This window comes from Asterias rubens, unplaced genomic scaffold, assembly GCF_902459465.1.
Source record: "Asterias rubens unplaced genomic scaffold, eAstRub1.3, whole genome shotgun sequence".
NCBI lineage: Eukaryota > Metazoa > Echinodermata > Asteroidea > Forcipulatida > Asteriidae > Asterias > Asterias rubens.
The window spans coordinates 239,764-261,585 of record NW_022985700.1 but is presented as its reverse complement, the minus strand read 5'-3'; the positions used below and the strand labels follow the sequence as shown (position 1 = coordinate 261,585).

Here is a 21,822-nt window from a genome sequence, read left to right as displayed (position 1 = left end):
CCGTAATTCTCGTTAACGAGAATTTATATTGTTTTGCTGTTTTCTCAAAAAGTAAAGCATTTCATGGAATAATATTTCAAGAGAAGTCTTTCACCATTGCCTTCTGTAAACCCTGTAAGTTATTTGTAAATCTGTGAACTTTTTTTTTTTTTTTTCTGAACCGAAAGGGTACAATGGCTTTAAGCGCTCAAGTTGTACAGTGTTATGACCTTAATGGACACAAGTCACCTACTCTGGTGAGTACACCTAGGTACTTCCATAATGGTATATGTGTTCCAACACTTTGGTACCTGGGTAAAAACACTTTAAGAAAGCTCACAATTAGTGGTTTAGTTGGTACTGAAAGTCCATTTTGATACATGGGCGGTAATAATTTGGCACTTCAAGTACTACCATTTTTGCAATTGGTACCGACCTTTTGGTACCTGGGTATTAACATTTTGACACCATGGTACTAACATTTTGGTACCTGGGTTTTAACATTTTTGTAAATGAGTACTTACATTTATTACATAGGATTTGAGACATCGCATAGTGAGGTATCAATATATATATTTGGAGAGTTTGTTCTTAGAGAACTGTCTTTCTTTATTCTACTACCGAGGAATAGAATAAAGTACCTTTGTACTAACGAGTTTAGTACCTGGGTAATAACATATTAAGTACCTGGGTACTATAATTTTGATACCTGTATGTGTCATTCATCAGTCCAGTTTTTCAGGGCCAGATCCTGTCGATTCCTCGTCGTTATTCTGAACTTCCTCCTCAGCCTGTAGTTGCTGTTGCCACATCTCCGCATACACACCATCGTGCGTCAGAAGCTCTTCGTGCCTGAAATAAAAAAACAAATCCAAGAGAAACACATTCAGAGGCTGTTCCAAGATTCAAGTTAGTGCAAAAAAATACATCTATTTATCAAGACATGATATTTCTTACTTTAACTAGAAAGGTGCGCAAACGCAATGTGCTATACACTCAGCAACCAATGTGAGGTAATATACTCATAGCCTCCAACAAACTACACTCGAAGCAATAGAAGCTTCTTGGTACCTGAATGTCTAGTCACAACTATGGGATATTAGTTCCGGTTTAACCCTTACACCAAAGTGGTTAGTACTGTATTGACCCATTTCACCTGACGTCATCATAATCTTGGATGCGCCATTTTGGTGGTAAATCTCAACGCGTGTTATTCAGTGAAACGCGCATTATGAGGTGACGTGGCAGTTACACGTAAGCCTATTGTCCACCAACATGGTGAGCGTGGCATCAGTCGCTGCGTGTGATGCGCGTGCAAGGGGTCAATACTCAGTACTTTCCCCCCGAGTTCTGTGCGAAAAAAAAAAATTACAGGCATTTTACTTGGGTAAGATAAGAACCCACGACCCTTGCAATTCTAGTGCGGTCTGGAAAGTACTGAGTATGCAATGCTGACACAAATCAGTGTAAGGGTTAAACCAAACCAAATATTCTTTACCCCCCCCCCCTATGCAAATTTCCATCTATTAAATATTTATACTACAGCTCCGTCGGTGATCTCCAGAGCGGTGTTTTTTCCCTTGGCTTTGTCTGAAGAAAATAGTATACACATAATGAATGTTTATGAGTGCAATGGTGCGAATATGTTCATGAGTTGAAAGATGGAATGTTCTATTCAACGAGGCGGAGCCGAGTTGAATGGAACATCCAGCTTTCAACGAATGAACATATTCGCACCATTGCACGAATGAAAAACATTCATTATTTGTTTTATATAACATCCAAGTAGAACTTTGTCATTTTGATTGAAAGAAACAACTTTCAAAACAAACAATTTCAACTGTAGAAGCCGAATGCTAGTAATTTTACTATGCCTTCTTGCAGTAACACCTGCGCTGCGTTACCAAAGACACGCGCACGCAGTGATGTTTTTACTCAGCTTTTTCGTTCCATCCGAAAAGTACCATTGCACGCTGGCAGCGTGCCAGCGTGCAATGGTACTTTTCGGATGGAACGAAAAAGCACGGCGAGTGACTCAGCGTGCAATGGTACTTTTATTTGCTATCACGTGACGGACAATCCTCCAATCAAATGGCAAGGATCTGCTTGGGTGTTATATAAAAAGTGCTAAGGATCACCTCAGGAATCGTAGTTTTAACCATACAATGTGAAACAGTCAATATGATCGTTGTCATTGCGTATTTCATCGTCTCCATTTGCGCTTAGAGGGCTTTTACATTATGCCCTTTTCAAATGTCTTTGTTATAATTGTTATTCATAAATACCCAAGACAGTTTATCCATTCTGATTGGTCGGGAGGGCATCACGAGGGGGTTGTTTGAACGGATGATATAACACCAGTAAAATGTGTTGAAACATGGGCGTGACACGCGAGCTTGCACCTACATGTATGCTTACAAGACAGTTTCTCTATTCCTATTGGTCGAGAGCAACGACTGGAACAGTTGTGCCACATCACGCGATACGCTGAAGCGCACAGCAATCTCCTTATAAGGAGTTGTTTACCCGAGGGCTTTATCATTTCATAGCTGGAGGGGTGTTGTGTTGAAAGAAATCATTGTACAATTATAATTTTTGCATTTATTTTACTTTTTGACCCAAAAGTGTTGTTGTTTTTTGACCGAAAAGGTATTTATGAATGGGAATCAAAGTGTGTTGAATCGGTTTTCAACTAGTGGTTTAAACCCGCCGAGGACTGGTTCTTGATAATTTACCTCGACTTCGTCTCTGTAAATTTATCAAGAACCAGGCCTCGTTGGGATTAAACCACCGGTTGAAAACCTCTTCACCACACATTGATTCCCTTATTAATATTTCTATTACTGTGGACTGAAAGAGGAGTCCAACCTATCAACCGTTACCCACCTTCCTCTTTCAACGATATGCCCATCCTGTAGGACGAGGATTTGGTCAGCGCCAATGATCGTTGATAATCTATGAGCGACAACGATCGTCGTTCGATTCACACACACATTGGCGAGAGATGACTGGATGTTCCGCTCTGTCTTTGTGTCAAGGGCTGAGGTAGCCTGTGGAGAGAAAAAACAAAATCACAAATGTAAATTTTGATAAGTGAGACGTGTCAATTTTTGAATAAGAGAAGCTTTATGTACTATTGTATTGCTCTCAGATTGTGTATTCTCATTAAGGGTTAGTCTTCTTGTTTGAACATATTCATTCTAGATTTTCAGCGAAATCTAAAAAACACAACCACCTTTTGAAATTACCTTTTCACAGGTAAGTTCGATTGTAAACAACTACATTTAATACAGAATTAAACCGATCAAACAGTTCCAAAAAACAAATACTTTGCCTTTAAAGCCATTGTACATTTTCGGCGCAGAAAAAAAACCAAAAAAAACTTACAGGGTTTACAGAAGGTTATGGTGAAAGACTTCTCTTGAAATAGTATTCCATGAAATGCTTTACTTTTCGAGAAAACATTAAAACAATATCAATTCTCGATAGCGAGAATTACGGATTTATTTTATTCACATGTCATGACACGGCGAAACGTGCGGAAACAAGGGTGGGTTTTCCTCGTTATTTTCACCTGACTCCGATGACCGATTAAGCCTAAATTTTCACAGGTTTGTTAGGCCCCTATATTGTGTATAAGTTGTGATACACGAAGTGTGGGCCTTGGACAATATTGTTTACCGAAAGTGTCAAATGGCTTTAAGATTGGTATACAGTTCAGAATATTATGAGCTCTTTATGAAATTGAACAACACTAAGTCCCTTTGTCATGAAATACTAACCTCATCTAAAAGTACAAATTCAGGAGCTTTAAGAATTGTTCTAGCGATAGCGACTCGTTGTTTCTCGCCTCCACTCAGCTTCAACCCCCTCTCACCAACAACCGTCTTGTACTCTGTGAAAATAATCAATGAGAAGATTTTTTAAATAATGATTCAAATAGGGTTCAACTTTCTAAATTTATTCTTAAAGGCAGCGGACACTATTGGTAATTGTCAAAGACTAGTCTTCACAGTTGGTGTATCTCAACATATGCATCAAATAACAAACCTGTCAAAATTTGAGCTCAATCGGTCATCGAAGCTGCAAGACAATAATGAAAGAAAAGTAACCCTTTTCACACGAAGTTGTGTGCGTTTAGATGGTTGATTTCGAGACCTCAAGTTCTAAATCTGAGGTCTCAATATCAAAGTCGTGGAAAATTACTTCTTTCTCGAAAACTGTGGCACTTCAGAGTGAGCTGTTTCTCACAATGTTTTAAACCATCAACCTCTCCCCATTACTGGTCACCAAGAAAGGTTTTATGCTAATAATTATTTTGAGTAATTACCAATAGTGTCCACTGCCTTTAACGCTGGTGTCAAAAAGTAAAACTTTCAATAAATGCATTGCAAGTCCATTACTCAAATTTTTAACCTTACAGTGGTCATAAGCTTTTACCAATTTAAAGGCAGTGGACACTACTGGTAATTACTCAAAATAATTATTAGCATAAACCATTACTTGGTAATGAGTAATGGGGAGAGGGTGGTAGTATAAAACATCGTGAGAAACAACTTCCACTTAACATGCTTAAGTGACGTAGTTTTAAAAAAAGAAGTAATTTTCCACGAATTTGATTTCGTGACCTCAAGTTTAGAATTTGCCGTTCCGAAATCAAGCATCTGAAAGCACACAACTTTGTGTGACAAGGGTGTTTTTTTCTTTTCATAGTTACCTCGCAACTCCGACGACCAATCAAGCTCAAATTTTCACAGGTTTGTTATTTTATGCATATGTTGAGACACACCAAGTGAGAAGCGGGTCTTTGACAACTACCAATAGTGTCCAACATCTTTAAGGTAGGTTCATATTGGTTTTTGTCTCATTTTTTGTCTACATTAAACTTACTGGGTTTGAAGATAATGATAGTGGAAAGCTTCCCTTGAAATATTACACGCTGAGGTTGTGTAGTTTTTGAGATTTCATCTCATGAGACGAAAATCATTTTAGCATGTAAAATCCCATTAATCAGTTATGATATTATACCAAAACCATAGCATAACTGGTTAATACGTTTTTACATGCTAAAACTGAGACAAAAATTATTTATTTTACTCATTTCGTAAAAACTACAGCACCTCAAAAGTAAAATTTCAAGGAAAGCTTTCTACTATCATAATCTTCAAACTGTGTAAGTTTAATGTAAATCTGTGGACATTGTGGGTTTTTTTAGGAAAAAGTACATAGACCCTTTAAAAATTTGGCACTTAGTTTACATGTCACTCTAGATACATGTTTAATATCTGGGACAGTTTCTCGTACAGACTGGAATAGTCTGGCAATGTTTGTAAACACTCTGAGTTGAACGACAGGAGTAGCAGTGACATTTGGCACACTAAATAAGTCACTTCACAAGACCTCAGAATGTTACTGGAATGTCATTTGTGGGAATAGTTGACTTGGGATTATTTATGTTCAAGGGAGAGGATACTCTGACAAATTTTCTTTAGAAAAATGGATGTTAAAGGTTACTGGTAGGTTTATTAATTGTGAAAAAAAAAGTAATATAAAAACATACTTGTTAAGAAATACTGCAGCTGTTGATATTAATAGTAAACATAACCATGGCGCTCTACAATGAACAAAGCACCTCATTAGTATAGACTAATATTAAAAAGGATTCCTTTTAAGTAATATGGTTTGAATTTATTTGTTACCCTACAACATTTGAATCTGAGAAATGATTCACGAAACAATAATTTCTAACGTTCCTGAGGGCTGGTGCTGTAACCCTGCTAAACAGGGATGGATTCATTGTTTCTGTGAATAAGCTCTTTTTTTTTTAACCTGAAAGGTTCACAACTCCCGAAGGTTGAGAAAAATCTGAATTGCTACTTACAGTTAGGGAACGTTAGAAGAAAAAAACATGAATTTCTACTTACGACTAGGGAATGTAAGAATTCTTTGGTGTATATCTGCAGCTTTTGCCGCAGTGCTCACCTCCTCCTCACTGCTTCCTATCTTACCATAGGAAATATTATACCTAAGCAGGAAAACAAAAGTAATAGAACTCGACCAATTGACCCATTTCACCTGACGTCATCATCAGAAAAATCTTGAATGCGCCATACTAGTAGATAAGTGCACATTTTAGGCGACGCGCCCTTAGTACACGTAAACCTAACTGCCCACCAACATGGTGAGCGTGGCATCAGTCATCGCGTGTGACGTGTGCAAGGGGTCAGTAACACAGAAAATAGAAATCAGGGATAATAAAAGCTTCAAGAAACTGGACATCAGGGATAATAAAAGCTTCAAGCCATCGGTAATCACTCAAAATAATTGCTAGCATAAAAACTTTGTTAATGGCAATGGAGAGCTGTTGAAAGCATAAATGTTGTGAAAACAGCTCCTTCTGAAGTAACGTAGTTTTTGAGAAAGAAATGCAAAACACTGCATGGACAAATGGAAACCATTTATGCCTGAGATTTTCACCCTAGCGGCGTTTTTCTCAAAGGCTAAAATGACAACTCACCACACATAAAGTTTGCTGGTGCAACAAAAGCAGTCAAGTGGAATGAACAGAGAGAGAGAGCGGCTGAAAGCACTTTGAAAAGGCAAACTTATTTACCTAATGTCGTTGTTGAAGAGTACTGTGTCTTGTGGTACAACCCCAATCACCTTCCGTAGAGACCCTTGTGTCACCTAGTTTCAAAAATAAAGGGGAATGTCATTAATCAGTCGAAGAGAAGCATTTTTTTACTTAAGACTCCTACCGACTTGGGTTTGATTGACAAAATATACCAGTAGGTTGGAAATGTATTTCAGGATAATCTGTTTCACTTGCCTTTTTAATGTCTTGTCCATCAATTCTTATCTGCCCATCTTGGATGTCATAGAAACGAAACAAGAGACGAATAATTGTGCTCTTTCCAGCACCAGACGGTCCAACCTGAAGAAAAAAAAAAAAAAAAATCAAGCTTAGTAGAAAAAAGGGTATAAGCCAAAGTGCCATAATGTAGCTGAGAAAAAAATATACTAAGCCAGAGTACAGATCATTCATGACTGCAAATTATATACTTGCTACCTACCAGTGCTAGGGTCTGACCGGGCATAACGCTGAATGAAACTCCTTTGAGAATAGGTTTTCTGTAACAAAAGAAACATAAAATGTTTTTTTGAAGTACATCCGCATTTGTTTGTTTTCGTTGTTTGGTTTCCGGTGTTCCTGGTTGTGGCTTATTAGTGCTACACAATTGGGTCTCAGAATCCATCACTGCAATAACCTATCTTTCTGAAAGTTTGTATATACTCAGCGCCTTGAGTACCTTGTTTGGTAGATACGTGCGCTATATAAGACTCCGACATTATTATTATTATTTATTATAAGAGGTAATTTGAAGCCACAGAAATCTTGTTATAACAAGAGTCAGTTGTAAAGACAATATGCATTTATGAGAATCTTCAAGAAAATATTATTTACCAAGAAAGATTGAGAAATAATAACTCAATGGAAAGGACAAAACGCATTTACTTTCTTAGGGTTTTAACAAAATACATAAATATTAAGTAATATTAAAGTTTTTGCTTTAACTTCAAATTAGTTATGGGTCGAAAGGGGGGATGCAACTCTGATATATCTCCAATGATTGATTGTATTTATTGTATACTTACGCTTCGTTGTAATAGAAACTGACGTTGTCAAATTCAACAATTCCTCTTTTGACCTCAAGGCTCTTAGCAAGTGGAATATCAGCGACCTATGGTGATGGAATCAACAAAGTACAGAGTTCAGTTACATTACATTAAGATGATTTCCAACACAATCTATGAGTCCCTTGAGAGCGATTAATCTTATAAATAATTATTTAAATTATTCTTATTATTATAAAACTAGAGTGGCAAAAACTACAATCTTCTAATCTATAGGCCTGATGTTAAATTATTATCTATCAAGTTATAAGAAATCTTCTTTAGCAAAGCAAAGTTTGTGGGTTTAATCTTGTAAAACTAGAGTGGCAAACACATATTATCTTCTAATCTATAGGCCCGATGTTAAATATCTATCAAGTTATTAGAGAACGATAACAATAACGACGCAAAGAGAACGCATTCCATTGGTTGAATGAGCGTGTGCGTATTCCGCGTGGAGCAATTCAACCAATACAATGCGTTCTCTTTGTGTTGTGATCGTTATCGTTATCGCTACAGGGTTTGAATCCCACCCGAGTGATCTAGCTTGTGGATTTTTCTCACAGAATTTGGGAATGTACCGAGTATACAGTGATTAATACACATTGATATAAGGGCAAAAAATATGTAAAAAAAAAATAAGGTGAATACTAGGATGATTTATCTATAAGAATTATATGGATAAATATAGAATGTATGAATACCAATGAGGAAATGTAAATATTTATATAGGCCTACATGATGAAGGAATTGGATGTAGAAGACATTTGAATATAAATTTAAACCATTCATATACATTTAGCACAATTTCTCAAGAAAACCTGTTGTGGTGAACAAAAGAAAAGTCAACAGACAAAGATCGTAGTCAAAAGGTGCCAATGATGAGCTATCAATACAATTGTTTCAATCAGTTTTGACTTTAAAGTTTCAAAGAATCTTATTTCCAAATGCAGCTGTTCAAATGTACAAATGCAGCAGAAAAAAAGGTCACTACTACACAACATAGCAAGTGCACACACATGTAATGTATAAATGGCAATGGAAAATGTACACGGAAGATACATCGATATAGATAAAAATAGAACAATATGAAATATTGAAATGCACGCAAGGAAACATCAATGAACACAGTGTCATAAAAAAATGCACAAAACAATATTCAAACCAAAACATCTTTTAAAAAATCAACGGTAAAGAAAGCATGTATGCACACAATTTAGTCAAAGTGCACAAATATAAATTCACAGCAAAACATCAGCATATTATGCAATGACAGAATCATCAATGAACGCAATGTCATGAAAACTGCACAATATCAAAGTTTACAGCAAAACATCAATACAAGAATCACAATAATAGAAAGCAATGATAGAATTCAGTAAAATTGCACACAATCAAAATAAAATTCACGGCAAAACATCAACAAAATATCATATGCAATGAGAGAAAGAATCAATGAACACAATAGCATGAAAAATGCACAACATCAATATTTACAACAAATCATCATCCAACAACGTTAAAGGAACATGTTGCCTTGGATCGGACGATTTGGTATACAAAAAGCGTTTGTAACCGTTTTTTTTTTTTATAAAATGCAAATGGTTGGAACGATGTTTTAAAAGTAGAATACAACGATCTACACAAATTTGCCTCGAAATTGCATAGTTTTCCCGATTACTGTGCGAACTAACACGGTCGGCCATTTATGAAAGTAAAAAATTTGACTCCCATAAATGGTCGAGTGTGTTAGTCGACGAGGTAAAAAGAAAACCACGCAATTTCAACATTTCAACATGTTTGTGTGGATCAATGTATTCTACTTTTACAACATCTTTCTACCCATGTGCATTTTTTAACAAAGGCTTTTCAAAGACCAACTCGACCGATCCAAGGCAACGCATTCCTTTATATTTAGGTAGAGTAAATGGAAACTTACGTCTTGCCTCTCTTTCAGTAGATCAATCATATTTTCCATATCAATAAAAGCTTGTTGGATCATTCTGGTGTAAAACAAAAACATCCCTTTATATAAATTGTATGAATTGGAACGGATGGGACGTAAAGCCGTTGGTCCCATATGTTGTGTAAACGCATGTAAAAGAACCCAGTGCACTTATCAAAAAGAGAAGGGGTTCGCCTTGGTGTTCCTGGCTGGATTGGCAGCATATTGCGCCACAGCACCTTGTAAACCATTACATGGTGCTTAAGGATAAGGTCTTATATCTCAAAATTCGCCCCACTCCTTGCAGTAATAATACCCGTCACTTTGTATCCTTTGGCAAAAGGCGCGTTATAAATACAGTCATTATTATTACTATTATTACTATTATTATTATAGGGGTTTTCCTCTGGCATCTAAAAATGTTCTTCTCTATAAAGGTTGGTGTGATGTTTCCATTGTAGGATGCCAATTATATAATTCAGATTCAGACATACCTGTAGTAGGTTCCAAAATAATTGAGCGGGCCGTAGAGCTGAATAATGTAGGATGCAAACAGCACGTAATCTCCAACCTGTCAACAACAATTCAAAATACTCAATACTCAACAGATACTTAGTATTACAAAAACCTTACAACTTATTAAAGGCAGTGGACACTATTGGTAACTACTCAAATTAATTATTCGAATAAAAACCTTTCTTGGTGACGAGTCATGGGGAGAGGTTCATGATATAAAACATTGTGAGAAACGGCTCCCTCTAAAGTGCCATAGTTTTCAAGAAAGAAGTAATTTTCCACGAATTTGATTTCGAGACCTCAAGTTTAGAAATTGAGGTCTCGAAATCAAGCATCAGAAAGCGCTCATTTTTGTGTGACAAGGGTGCTTTTTCTTTCATTATTATCTCGCAACTTCTATGACCGTTTGAGCTCAAATTTTCACAGGTTTGTTATTTTATGCATATGTTGAGATACACCAAGTGAGAAGACTGGTCGTTGACATTTACCAATAGTGTCCACTGCCTTTAAAACTTATTAAAATCAAACTCATTTTACATTCAATTGTCAATAAATACTCAATACTCGTCTCGTTAATTACTCAATGGTCAATGAAAACTCAACTGTACATGAAGGGTGATGATTGATGCTCATTATGTACTTACAGTGAGTTTTTCAATGCTGACATAGTAAGCGCATAGCAACGACCCGACAAGCAGACCGCTGGTGATGACTATGTTCTGTGCACAGTTCAGGATTACCAGTGAAGCTATGGACTTCCATTCGCTAAACTGTGAAAAAGAAGAGAAAAGTATTGTGTTAATGTATGGGGACATTGGGAACATATCGAGCATGGCGTGAAACTAATGGTGCTAAGTGGTCTATAGTGTGGTAGGTAGTCAAGGATCAAGACTTCTTACCTGATATGATGTAATAGCTTCGTCATACACACCGACTTCAAATTCCTCGTTTCCATAGTATTTCACCTGAAATAGAGAATTCATGATAATTATTACCATTGTTGACTGACCGTCTGCCGGTTATGTCCATAGCAAACATTGATAGCCGGTTTGTTCACACACGGAAAATAAGCAAAGTGAGACGGATAGATAAAACTGTTGGTCAAAGCAAGAAGACAGCAGTGAAAAAGGTTGTGTCTCTACGTTAAAGTAAAGCCATTATACACTTTTGCAAGAAAAGAAAACACTTCACAGATATACAAATAATTTACAGGGTTTACAGAAGGTAATGGAAAAAGACTTCTCTTAAAATATAATTTCCATGAAATGCTTTACTTTTTGAGAAAACATTAAAACAATTATCAATTCTCGACAACAAGAATTATGGATTTATAGTAAACACATGTCATGACACGGCGAAATGTGCGGAAACAAGGGTGGGTTTTCCCGTTATTTTCTCCCGACTCCGATGACCGATGATTGAGCCTAATTTTTCACAGGTTTGTTATTTTATATAAGTTGTGATACACAAAGTGTGGGCCTTGGACAACACTGTTTACTAAAAGTGTCCACTGAGAAAGTGACAAAAAAATTACCGTTTCAAAGTTGAGCATTGAATCTACAGCTTTCTGCTTCATCTTATTATCGCTGAGATTCATCTCACGCCGGAACTTTGTCCTCCATTCAGTCACAGCTACAGTTGCACCTGTAAAGCAGAGGTCAGAGTTCAAAGTTCAACAAAACTTTTCAATATTATTTGGTTTTACCCATACACCAATGTGTGTTAGCACTGTATACTCAGTACTTTCCCAAGTCCTGTGAAAATATCACAGGCATATTACTCGGGTGGGATTCAAACCCATGACCTTTGTAATTCTAGAGCAGATGTCTTACCAACTAGACTGCTGAGAGTGCGTGAGCTAGTCGAGGCAGTTTGATTTCTATATTTTAGCAGCGGGTACCGCAACAATTTAATAGAAGTTAAATTTGCATCAAGGATAAAGATTACTTGCCGAGGTGCTGTACTTTTTGAAAAATGAGTAAAACAGTTTCATGAAAACTTTTTTTTCTTGGCATACAACGGATTTACACGACTCTCCTAAAAACATCGTCTGTGATTTTCACTTTAATCTCAACGACTAGTGCAGCTGAATCTTCTACGGGTAAGTAATATAAAATCTTCATTCACAGTGAGTAGGGATTCCTGTCATGGCAACAAACTTGATCTACAAAAGGTATCAAAACAAAGGCAGAATGCTGATATTTCTAATTATTTACCCCTTGCACGCGCGTCACACGCAGCGACTGGTGCCACGCTCACCATGTCGGTGGACAAGTTAGGTTTACGTGTATTAACGCCGCGTCGCCTAAAATGCACACTTCACTGCATAACGCACAGCATACTCTAGGCACAGAGTTATATATGAAAACGCACAGTGAAATTGCCCACCAGTATGGCGCATTCAAGATTTTTCTGATGATGACGTCAGGTGAAATGGGTCAATAGTGTACTTACCGATGTAGAAAACCATCGCTACAAAAACAATGACACCAAACCAGGCGTTGAAGGACGTCACAAAGTAAACAATAGCGATTACGATATCAATAATAGTAGGCACAATCTGAAAGAGCACGTAACTGAAATAGAACAAACCAGAAAATATTTATAGACAGGTTTGCGGTAACACCATGTAATGACTCTCTCTAATGAGTTGGGGTGGTCCTGAAAAGAACCGTTGGTTTCAACTCGACGTTTCAATCAGTATGCTCTGATCGTCTTCTGGAGAAAGCTGCCTCCAGAAGACGATCAGAGCATACTGATCGAAACGTCGAGTTGAAACCAACGGTTCTTTTCAGAACCACCCCAACTCATTAGAGATAGTCATTGCATGGTGTTACCGCAAACCTTTCTATATCGTATTTCCACCATGCAAAGTTTCAAATCCTACTCAGAAAAACATTTCCAATGAGATATTGGTTCCAAATGTTGAGAAAGTCACTGATGCTTTTGTGGACAGAAGAGGTGTACCAACAAATTAAATCACTAATCATCTATTTTAAATACTTGGGGCCCGTTTATCTGTTCTGACTTGTTGTGAGGAGATCAGGGCCCAATTTCATAACCGCAAGCACTGCAAAAGGCATGCTAACCTTCCGGTGCTAACCGCACGAAAATAAATGACGTCACAATGCAAATCCACGGTAAACACCCAATATGGCTGCCTAATTTTTCTGCTAATTAGTGAAATACGCTAAGGCTTAAGCAATTTTTTCTGCTACAGTAAGCACGCAAATTTGCTTACCGTTAAGCAGCACTATGAAATGTGGCCCAACTGGCCACCTTTAAAGACAGTGGACACTATTCGTAATTGTCAAAGACCAGTCGACTTCTCGCTTGGTGTATCTCAACATTATGCTTAAAATAACAAACCTGACAAAATTTGAACTCAATTAGCTGTCAAAGAAGCGAGATAATAATGGAAGATAAAAACCCCTTATTGTTACTTGTCTCACCTCAGTAAACTGTTGATGCTTGTTGTGCCTCGATCCATCATTCTAAGAACCTCGCCAGTCTTTCTGTTCAGATGCCAGCGTAGAGATAAACTACACACAGAAAACAAAACACACAAAAATCATTGTGAAGCCGAGGACTCTCAGGAACACTTAATCATTGTATAAGGCGAGAACCCCCATAGAGCGAGTACAAAGAAGTGAGCTTCAGTTTTAGATGTAGGAGGAAAACCCAAGAGACCTATATTAGGGAAAACCCATGCAGCAGGCAGTAGGGACTGAAAACCCAATCCACTAATCCACAAAGTGGTCCCTTTTGGGATTCAACCCTTGGAGTGCATGTTGGCGACCCCAACCAAAGCCAAACCGACTCATCAAGTCGGTTACTGGTTGGTCTGAACGGCATTGCTCTGCGCTCAACCGAACACGCGAAAACGCTCAACCGATGACCAGTGTTCATGGTGGGGTCGCCAAAATGCACTCCAGGTCCAAGAGGAGGAAGGTGAGGAAAGATACCATTACACAAAACCTGACTGGTTTAGTTGTACCTACCTATGTAAGTGACCAAACAGACGAACCATTATACTCTTTGTTGTGTACTGCTGGACTCTGATCCAAATGAACGTGCGAGCATTACTCACAAGACCGATACCAGCTACAAACAAAACATAATTATAATAACAAAATAGATGTAAAATGGATATATAAAGAATATTAATAAGGGAATCAATGTGTAGTGAACTGGTTTTCAACTGGGGGTTTAACCCCAACGAGGCCTGGTTCTTGATAATTTTACCGAGAAGTAGTCGAGGTAAATTATCAAGAACCAGGCCTCAGCGGGTTTAAACCACTAGTTGAAAACCGATTCAACACACTTTGATTCCCATTCATAAATACCTTTCGGTCAAAAAAAAACAACACTTTTGGTCAAAAAGTAAAATAAATCCAAAATTTGTTATGGTTCAATGACTCTTTCAACACAACACCCTCACGCTATGAAATGGTAAAGCCCTCCGTCGCCCTCAGGTAAACAGTTCCTTATAAGGGAATGCTGTGTGCGTCGTGCGTATCGCGTGATGTGGCGCAACTGTCCCGGCCGTTGTTCTGGACCAATAGAAATGTAGATACACAGGTGCAAGCTCCGTGTCACGCCCATGTTTCAACACTTTTTACTGGTCATAAACAAAGGTTTATACACATACACACCCACGTGACGCGCTCTCCACCAATAGGAATAGCGAAACTGTCTAAGGTATTTAGCAATTTTTGTTTCATTCTTACACCGATGAGTGTCAGCAATGTCTACTCAGTACTTCCCCCCCCCCCCAGCTTGATGAAGAAAAATCACAGGCACATACCTGTCATAGGCGAAAATCTAGGCCTGATTTTTTTTAAGCGTTGAATAATTCACACTTACCGGATCCACTACCCTGAAGAAACTTGAGGGCTACATAAATAGCGATAAGTTGCCATGGGAACACCACTTTTTCTCCTTTTTCGACAGGCGTCAGCGCATTCACTTAAGTTGAAAAATAAACAAACAGGAAGAGTTTTTTATTTATTTGTACATTGAATTTGAAACAAAGTTTTTGTGGTAGCGGAGATAAATGAAAACCGAGGCTGGAGTTTTCTACCAGATTCTAGAGAACGAGAACAAGGAGAACGATGACATGTGAGTGAACTTAATCAAGTAAAGTGTAAGTTAAGTGTAAATCTGTAGACATTGTGTTTTTTGTCCTACAAAAAGTACAGAGACCCTTTAAACACTAGACCTACGGCTTAATGTCCTATTCCTGGGACGATTTTGGTAATAATCTTGCTCATTCAAAGGTACAAGTCCGTGACTCATATCCATTGGTCTCACCTATTTCACCGCTCAAAACTGGCACATAGACGTTGATGACACGCGCAGCAATAAGGATAAGAATACAGATGATGATGCGTAGTTGGAGAATGTAGCGACCCTTTGGCCAAACATAGGGAAATACCATCTTGGATTTAGTCCAGGCATCCGCCCACGTGGATTTAGGTGCTGGATCATTCTCGCTGTCGATCCCTGGCTGTTAAAGTCAACAAAACAAAAAAACGCCACAATTAATTTATATTTTTAGGGCCGACTGGAAAAACTGTTATAAACTTTGGGTTGAACCTGTAATAATTGACATGAGCCAAAATAGAAACCTGGGATCAATAAATGTTGATGTAGGCCTATACAATAAAACTATCATGAAAAAGTTTCAGTTCAAAAGGTTGCGGTTTTTTTTTGAGACATCGTTGAAAATTCAGAGCAGAGTCCATGCAAGAAGAATTATCCTTAAAAGGAATACAGAATCAGAGTTACTGACATTCTACAGTACTGTTTCTCAAATTCACATTTCGGGAGATTCCTACCTTCAGCTCCACCGAGTTTCTGCATGTCTATGTTTTCTACCTTGTAGCCCTTAACCTACAGTGGCTTTTAACCTTGTTTTGGGTGACTTTCATTAAAAAAATATATAAAAAATAAATAATTTTTTTTTATAAAAAAAGAGGTGTGGGGGGGGGGGTCAATTTCAGAAATCGAATACTTACAACTTCCATCCCTCCACTTCTGTCCTCATTGATCATTAGATTGTAGCTTTTCCTCGGCAAGCCTGGTGCTCTCAACCCAATCGCAAACAACAGTAGCGTACAAACATACCGCACGACCCACAACCCTAGCTCCGCCTGCTTAATATCGCTATCAAATCCCCACCACCAATGGGGGCTGGACCACGAGACGAAGGCGATGTTCTCGTAGACGAACGCTAGAGCCCAGAAGAGGAGTAGGATAAAACCGTGGCCGGGTCGGCGACGTCTCCTAATTGTGCGCGATCGCTCCATGGCGAGGATGACGATTGAGACGAGATAGCACGCCATGTTGAAGCAGGAACTTAACTCCATGTAACCGTACAGATCCACCTTCTTGTCGTCAGTTCCTATAAGACAAAAAGATTCGGATCATTTCAGGAAATCTTCAAAGATTGCTGGGTCTTTCCTGGTAAAAATCATCTCAAATTCTGAAAAGTTGGGCAGGCACCGTCTTAGATGTTGCTAATTAGAAAAACAAACATAAAAAACAAGCCACCATGGGTGTCATGAACACACTAAATCAATTTAGAATTCTGCGTGTGGTCATGGCACACCTACAGGGTGGATGGTTAAACATTTTAAGCAAAAGATTCTGCTGCGTAAATTCCTTACTTAAAAAGTATGGTAGTTGGGCCGATATAGAAAGGTTTGCGGTAACACCATGTAATGACTATCTCTAATGAGTGGGGGTGGTTCTGAAAAGAACCGTTGGTTTAAACTCTGGTAGTTGGGCTGGTTACCTACTTTTTGCTAAGCAAGAGTTTTCTATGCTTATGTGCTTTATGACATAGGGCCATGGTGAGTTGACATGGAATGACCCTCCTACAAACAAGACTATAGATAGACCATCAAAAGACAATCAACCGGCAAGTATTTCCAGAGACCAAGGCCAAATAAAGAAAAATACGAGTTGATCGTCTCGACCCGCATCTTTTTGGGGGCTGCATCCATTTTTTGTTTTATTATTTTTTATTTTTTTTATTCACATCCTTCCTTTCCAAAGGACTTGCCATGGGGCTTTTCCCACATCTAATGTGATGCTCTCGAACATGTGTAACCGTCTGTTTCATATAACAAAATTAGTGAATGCCTACACCAGCAAATCTTTGGGTGTAGCAATCCCACACTGTTAACCTGGGTCCTCATGCATTACATAGATATAAAATTAAGTTTGCCGCGGTTAAAACTGAAGAACTGGTGGCCTGTTTGATGTGAAAAACTTAGCGGCCATTTCGGAAACAAATATAAAAATTAAAAAGGCCCTCATCCTCCTCTTTTTGGAAAATCCGGTAATCAACTGGTATATATATTTTTTTTGCCTAATAAAAACAATAAAATTAAAAATCATACCAAGCACTTCTAAGGTAACCATCCAAGCGCAATATTGCAGGACCATCATGATGGATAGCGCGATCTGAAGATGAAACCATAACGGCCGAACTATAAATCTTTCTTCCACCTTCTCGGCTCGTCTCAAATACAGAAGAATCTGGACTCCTCCTGGGATGAGTAGTAGGAAGAGGAGAGTCGAGGAGAAAACCGTTGCTAGGAAACAGCGACTGATGCCGTCGTCGACCCATACTGGGGTCAGGCTGGTGTTGCCGGGGCAGTATTGCGGACTACTCATATTTGTGTCCAAGTACAAAAACTCAAGGTTCTGATGAAGATCAAATTCTCTGCAAGAAAAGAATAACATAATGCAAATCTCATGATTAAACTTCCTCTTTTACTCATTTTGTTTTGTAATCACCTTACCCCTCATGTTGGAACCAGGGCCCAATTTCACAGAGCTGCTAAGCACACAAATTTGCTTAGCATGACATTTATATCTTGATAAAACCACAATTACCAATGAAATTTCCATCTCTGACATACATGTAGGCCTATAGATTGATACAGGTATTCAGCTGTTGTTTGCTTATCCTGAAAATTACATGTAATTTTGGTTGGTAATCCTGTTTTCATCAAGAAAGAAATTTCACGCTAATAAGAAAATTTGTGTGCTTAGCAGCTCCATGAAATTGGGCCCAGCCCCAGGGTACAAAGTTACTTCTTTCGTAGTTTCTAGAAGTAGTCCAAAAGCATTGAAAGAAACTAAAGAGCCAACCTGAATGGAATGACTCGGCAATAATGCTATGCCTGGTAGGATGTCAGTCAGTGCCACTGCACTGACGTCCTGGGTATAAAACTTCTTTACAATGCAAACCAGAATTTTACTACAATTTTCTTTATTTTTTACCCGATTTGAGAAGTTGATATTCCATGCATACATTCTTACTGTCCTTTAAGTCACTTTCAATGAGTTCACAGCTTAGAAAATATATCCATGGAAGAAATTGTTTCCTCGATGTGATCATCGTATCAATTGATAGTTTGAGTTCAAGACCGCATGGCTTTGAATATTTATAGTGTCGCAATTGGCATGTCGGGTGCAATCTTTGAATATGGCCCTTTATTAGGCCGGGTAAAAAAAAAACATGTTGCACGTCCGGGTTTTTCAAACAAAAGGAGGAAGGGGGGCTTTTTATTTTTTATTTTTTATTTCAAGATGGCCGCCATTCTTTGTTAAAATGTCAAATAATCCATTGTTTTTTCTACTGCTGAAATACACAAAACATAAATGAAACAATTTAGTCAAGGCATTCATACAAGACATTCAGATTGTTTTTGCTGAGATCATTTAAAAAAATAACCCTATTTAAAATAAAATGTAAAAAATAATAAAAATGTGCATAAAAAAATGTGCATAAAAAAATAAAATAAAAAAAGGAGGCAGCCTGTAAAAAAGAAGCGGGCAGGGACGCTAAACATGTTTCTTTTTTTAATTGGCCTTAATTTGCGCAAGCCAGTCGTGCGTACAAAAAAAGGAGAGGTAAACAAAGTTTGCGCCGTAAAGATTACAGCCTGCGCAAATTTAAAAAGGCTGTCGATCAGAGATCTCCATCTGCCACTAAAACGGGCAGTAGGCTAGTGATCAATGCAACAAAGTGTTTACAAGCACGTCTGTTCACGACGTGCCTCTATGCGAAACGCCAACTTCAATATTCTTTTGATATAATATAAACTTCAATTTGAAAAGAGAAAATTAATAAATTAAAAAAAAAGCCATCTCCAACCAATCCGTTTGTTTGCACAGTATCAAAATCACAATCAAATCAAAGAAAGGCAATGAAAACATTTGGAATTAAGAAAAAAGTAGTTGTTTGATAAGATTAATTAAATGAATAATTAATAAGCATGGACGTTCATGACACTCGCTGCTGCAACAAGGAACATTTGAGTAAAAGTTCAGTTTCCCGAGTTAGGTAAAAGTTTTTTTTGTAATGTTGTATTTTTTTGGGCAAAACAGGACCTTTATTTTTCATACCCTGGACTCTGTTGGGTTGTGCATGCACTGGAGTCCAACCTGGGCTACTTCTAGAAACTATAATAAGGCTCCCCGTTTCTAGAAGTAAACCTGGGCTAGGTCCAAAGTAACTTCTTTCCTAGTTTCTAGAAGTAGTTTAAAAGCATTGATTGACAGAAACAATGGAGGACGGAATTTCTTCCTAAACCACTCTGCGACAACCTATATAATATAGATAAATAATGGGGTGACTCAGCAATTCAAGTAAATGGCATGCGGTCACACTCACAGCCAAACATCAGTCTTATCTACTTGGATTTTGTATTCTTGATGTTTATTGCTTTATGTGTAAACCGAAAAAGACTTGACAATGTGGATTTGAAATACTTCTCTTTCGTAAAAGAAAATTCCGGACTGGAACGACGCACACTGCCCCCCCCCCCCCCCTCCTTTCCCTGGGGGCCGTCCAACAACAACAAGGGGTCGCAACCCAGCCGGCGCCCAGGAAACCCAAAACGCCGCCAACATGAAAATAACAATAAATTACTTCATGCTTGACAACAAAATACATCTGACTTACATATTATTGCGTTCTCCGATCTGACTCAACTCGACGCTTGCAACGAATAAGAAATAATTGTCTAAAGAACATCACCGCGGTAACAACATCGACACGCCGCGAGAGAGAGAGAAAACAAACCAGTTACATAAAAAGACCGAAAGGTTTTATTTTGTAATGTAAGTCTGGTATCCGGACTGATAATGTGCTCAGTTTATGCATGAATGATGAAGAATTGTAAGCACTGTAATATAAGGCCGTGTCCGAAACGACGACTTCGGCTACAGCTACGTCTAGATCAGCGCGTCTACCAGTGTTGAAGAATAGGCAGACGCGCGCGATCTAGCCGTAGCTGTAGCCGAAGTCGCCGTTTCGGACACGGCCTAATTTTGTTCTGGTACCAGTCTTTGTGACCAAGAGAGGGCGCCGTAACAGTTTACTGGTGGCGAAGAAGTCTGGAAGCCTGGAAGTCTCGAAGTCTGGAAGTCTGGAAGTCTGGAAGTATAACACTTTGAAATTCTAATGCAAGAGGACAAGCCAGGGTCGTCTCAGGTACAAACTGCGTCTCTATAGCATTTTAGTTCCAGAATTATTGAAGAGTTTTGCCGACAGATTTATTTCTCCAGGGCAATTTTGCGAGTCTGTGGGGTGCACCCATTGATCTCCATTATCTGAAACCCACCCTTGTTTCTGACGTACCCTTTTGCCGTGTCATGATGACACGTGTTTACAATAAATCCGTAATTCTCGATATCGAGAATTGACATAATTGTTTTTTTTTCAAAAGGTAAAGCATTTCATGGAAAAATAAATATTTCAAGAGAAGTCTTTCAACATTACCTTCTGTAAAACCTGCAAATTATTTGTAAATCTGTGAACTTTTTTTCTTTTTTTCTGGAACGCAAGTGTTTATGGCCCATGCTTGCAATAAACAAAAACTTTCAATCCCGTAGACTCCACCATTTTAACACAAGCACCCCGCCCCACTCCCATAATGTTATGTAGACACTTATATCCACGTTAAAAAACTAGCAGACGACGAGTGTCGACGACCAGAGAGAAAATTAATCACCACCGTTAAATGTGAAGTCCGCCCTCTACTGTTTTGTAGTGACCAGTAAATTTTAATAGTGATAATTAATAGTATTGTAACCATAGAGCTATAATAATATAGCTCTATGATTGTAACGGATCAACCCTGCATCCGCCAGAAAGGGAGGGGAACCACTTGCTAAACTCAGAGACAAAATAACAACTCAAAAATGGAAACAGAAATGCAGGTACTCGCTCATCTTGTAATTTTCCCCATGAACAAAATAATACATAATTATAATAAAGTCAATTAATAATATAAAGCAAAACGTAGCAACTGGCTGAGTTGGGGGAATTTAAGGACACTCCTCACTTATAACTAATATAAATAAATACAACATTACCTTAACATTATGAACCCGGCCGGACGACGTGCAGATAATAAACTATACAGAAATAAATACATAGGCTGACCACTATCTGTGCTAGTACTTTTGTAAATTGTACTGAGAGCCTTCATTTTACACATAGAAAGTATAGAGCCGCCGTCCAACCACCCTGATGTCCCAAGCCACAGTTCTAGAATGCCACACCTAGATTTGGTGCCTTGGTTTTATACCCAATAGGAAACTCTTTGTTATTTTAAATGTGCTAGTAATCATTAAAGCTAAATTGAGGGGAAATAATGATACTAACAATGTGAACACATTCC

At 38.2% G+C, this 21,822-nt stretch overlaps 1 protein-coding gene across 2 annotated transcripts; it reads right to left on the bottom strand.

Moving 5' to 3' along the window:
- Positions 1 to 340: 340 nt before the first annotated feature.
- Positions 341 to 21,676, bottom strand: LOC117305791 (ATP-binding cassette sub-family B member 6, mitochondrial-like). 2 transcript variants are annotated; one of them, XM_033790667.1, is made up of 21 exons: positions 21,515 to 21,676; positions 17,524 to 17,849; positions 16,135 to 16,520; positions 15,428 to 15,623; positions 14,981 to 15,082; positions 14,116 to 14,218; positions 13,567 to 13,656; positions 12,569 to 12,690; positions 11,649 to 11,758; positions 11,014 to 11,079; positions 10,759 to 10,884; positions 10,093 to 10,169; positions 9,593 to 9,656; positions 7,636 to 7,721; positions 7,053 to 7,110; positions 6,809 to 6,913; positions 6,593 to 6,666; positions 5,904 to 6,004; positions 3,762 to 3,874; positions 2,866 to 3,029; positions 341 to 831 (listed from the first exon to the last, which is right to left on the bottom strand). In XM_033790667.1, the coding sequence occupies exons 1-21, from the start codon at positions 21,637 to 21,639 to the stop codon at positions 705 to 707; spliced, it is 2,721 nt and encodes a 906-aa protein (XP_033646558.1). In that variant the 5' UTR covers positions 21,640 to 21,676; the 3' UTR covers positions 341 to 704. The 2 variants fall into 2 exon arrangements, with proteins under 2 accessions (XP_033646558.1, XP_033646559.1); XM_033790668.1 differs by lacking the exon at positions 21,515 to 21,676 and adding an exon at positions 20,100 to 20,284.
- Positions 21,677 to 21,822: the final 146 nt, after the last annotated feature.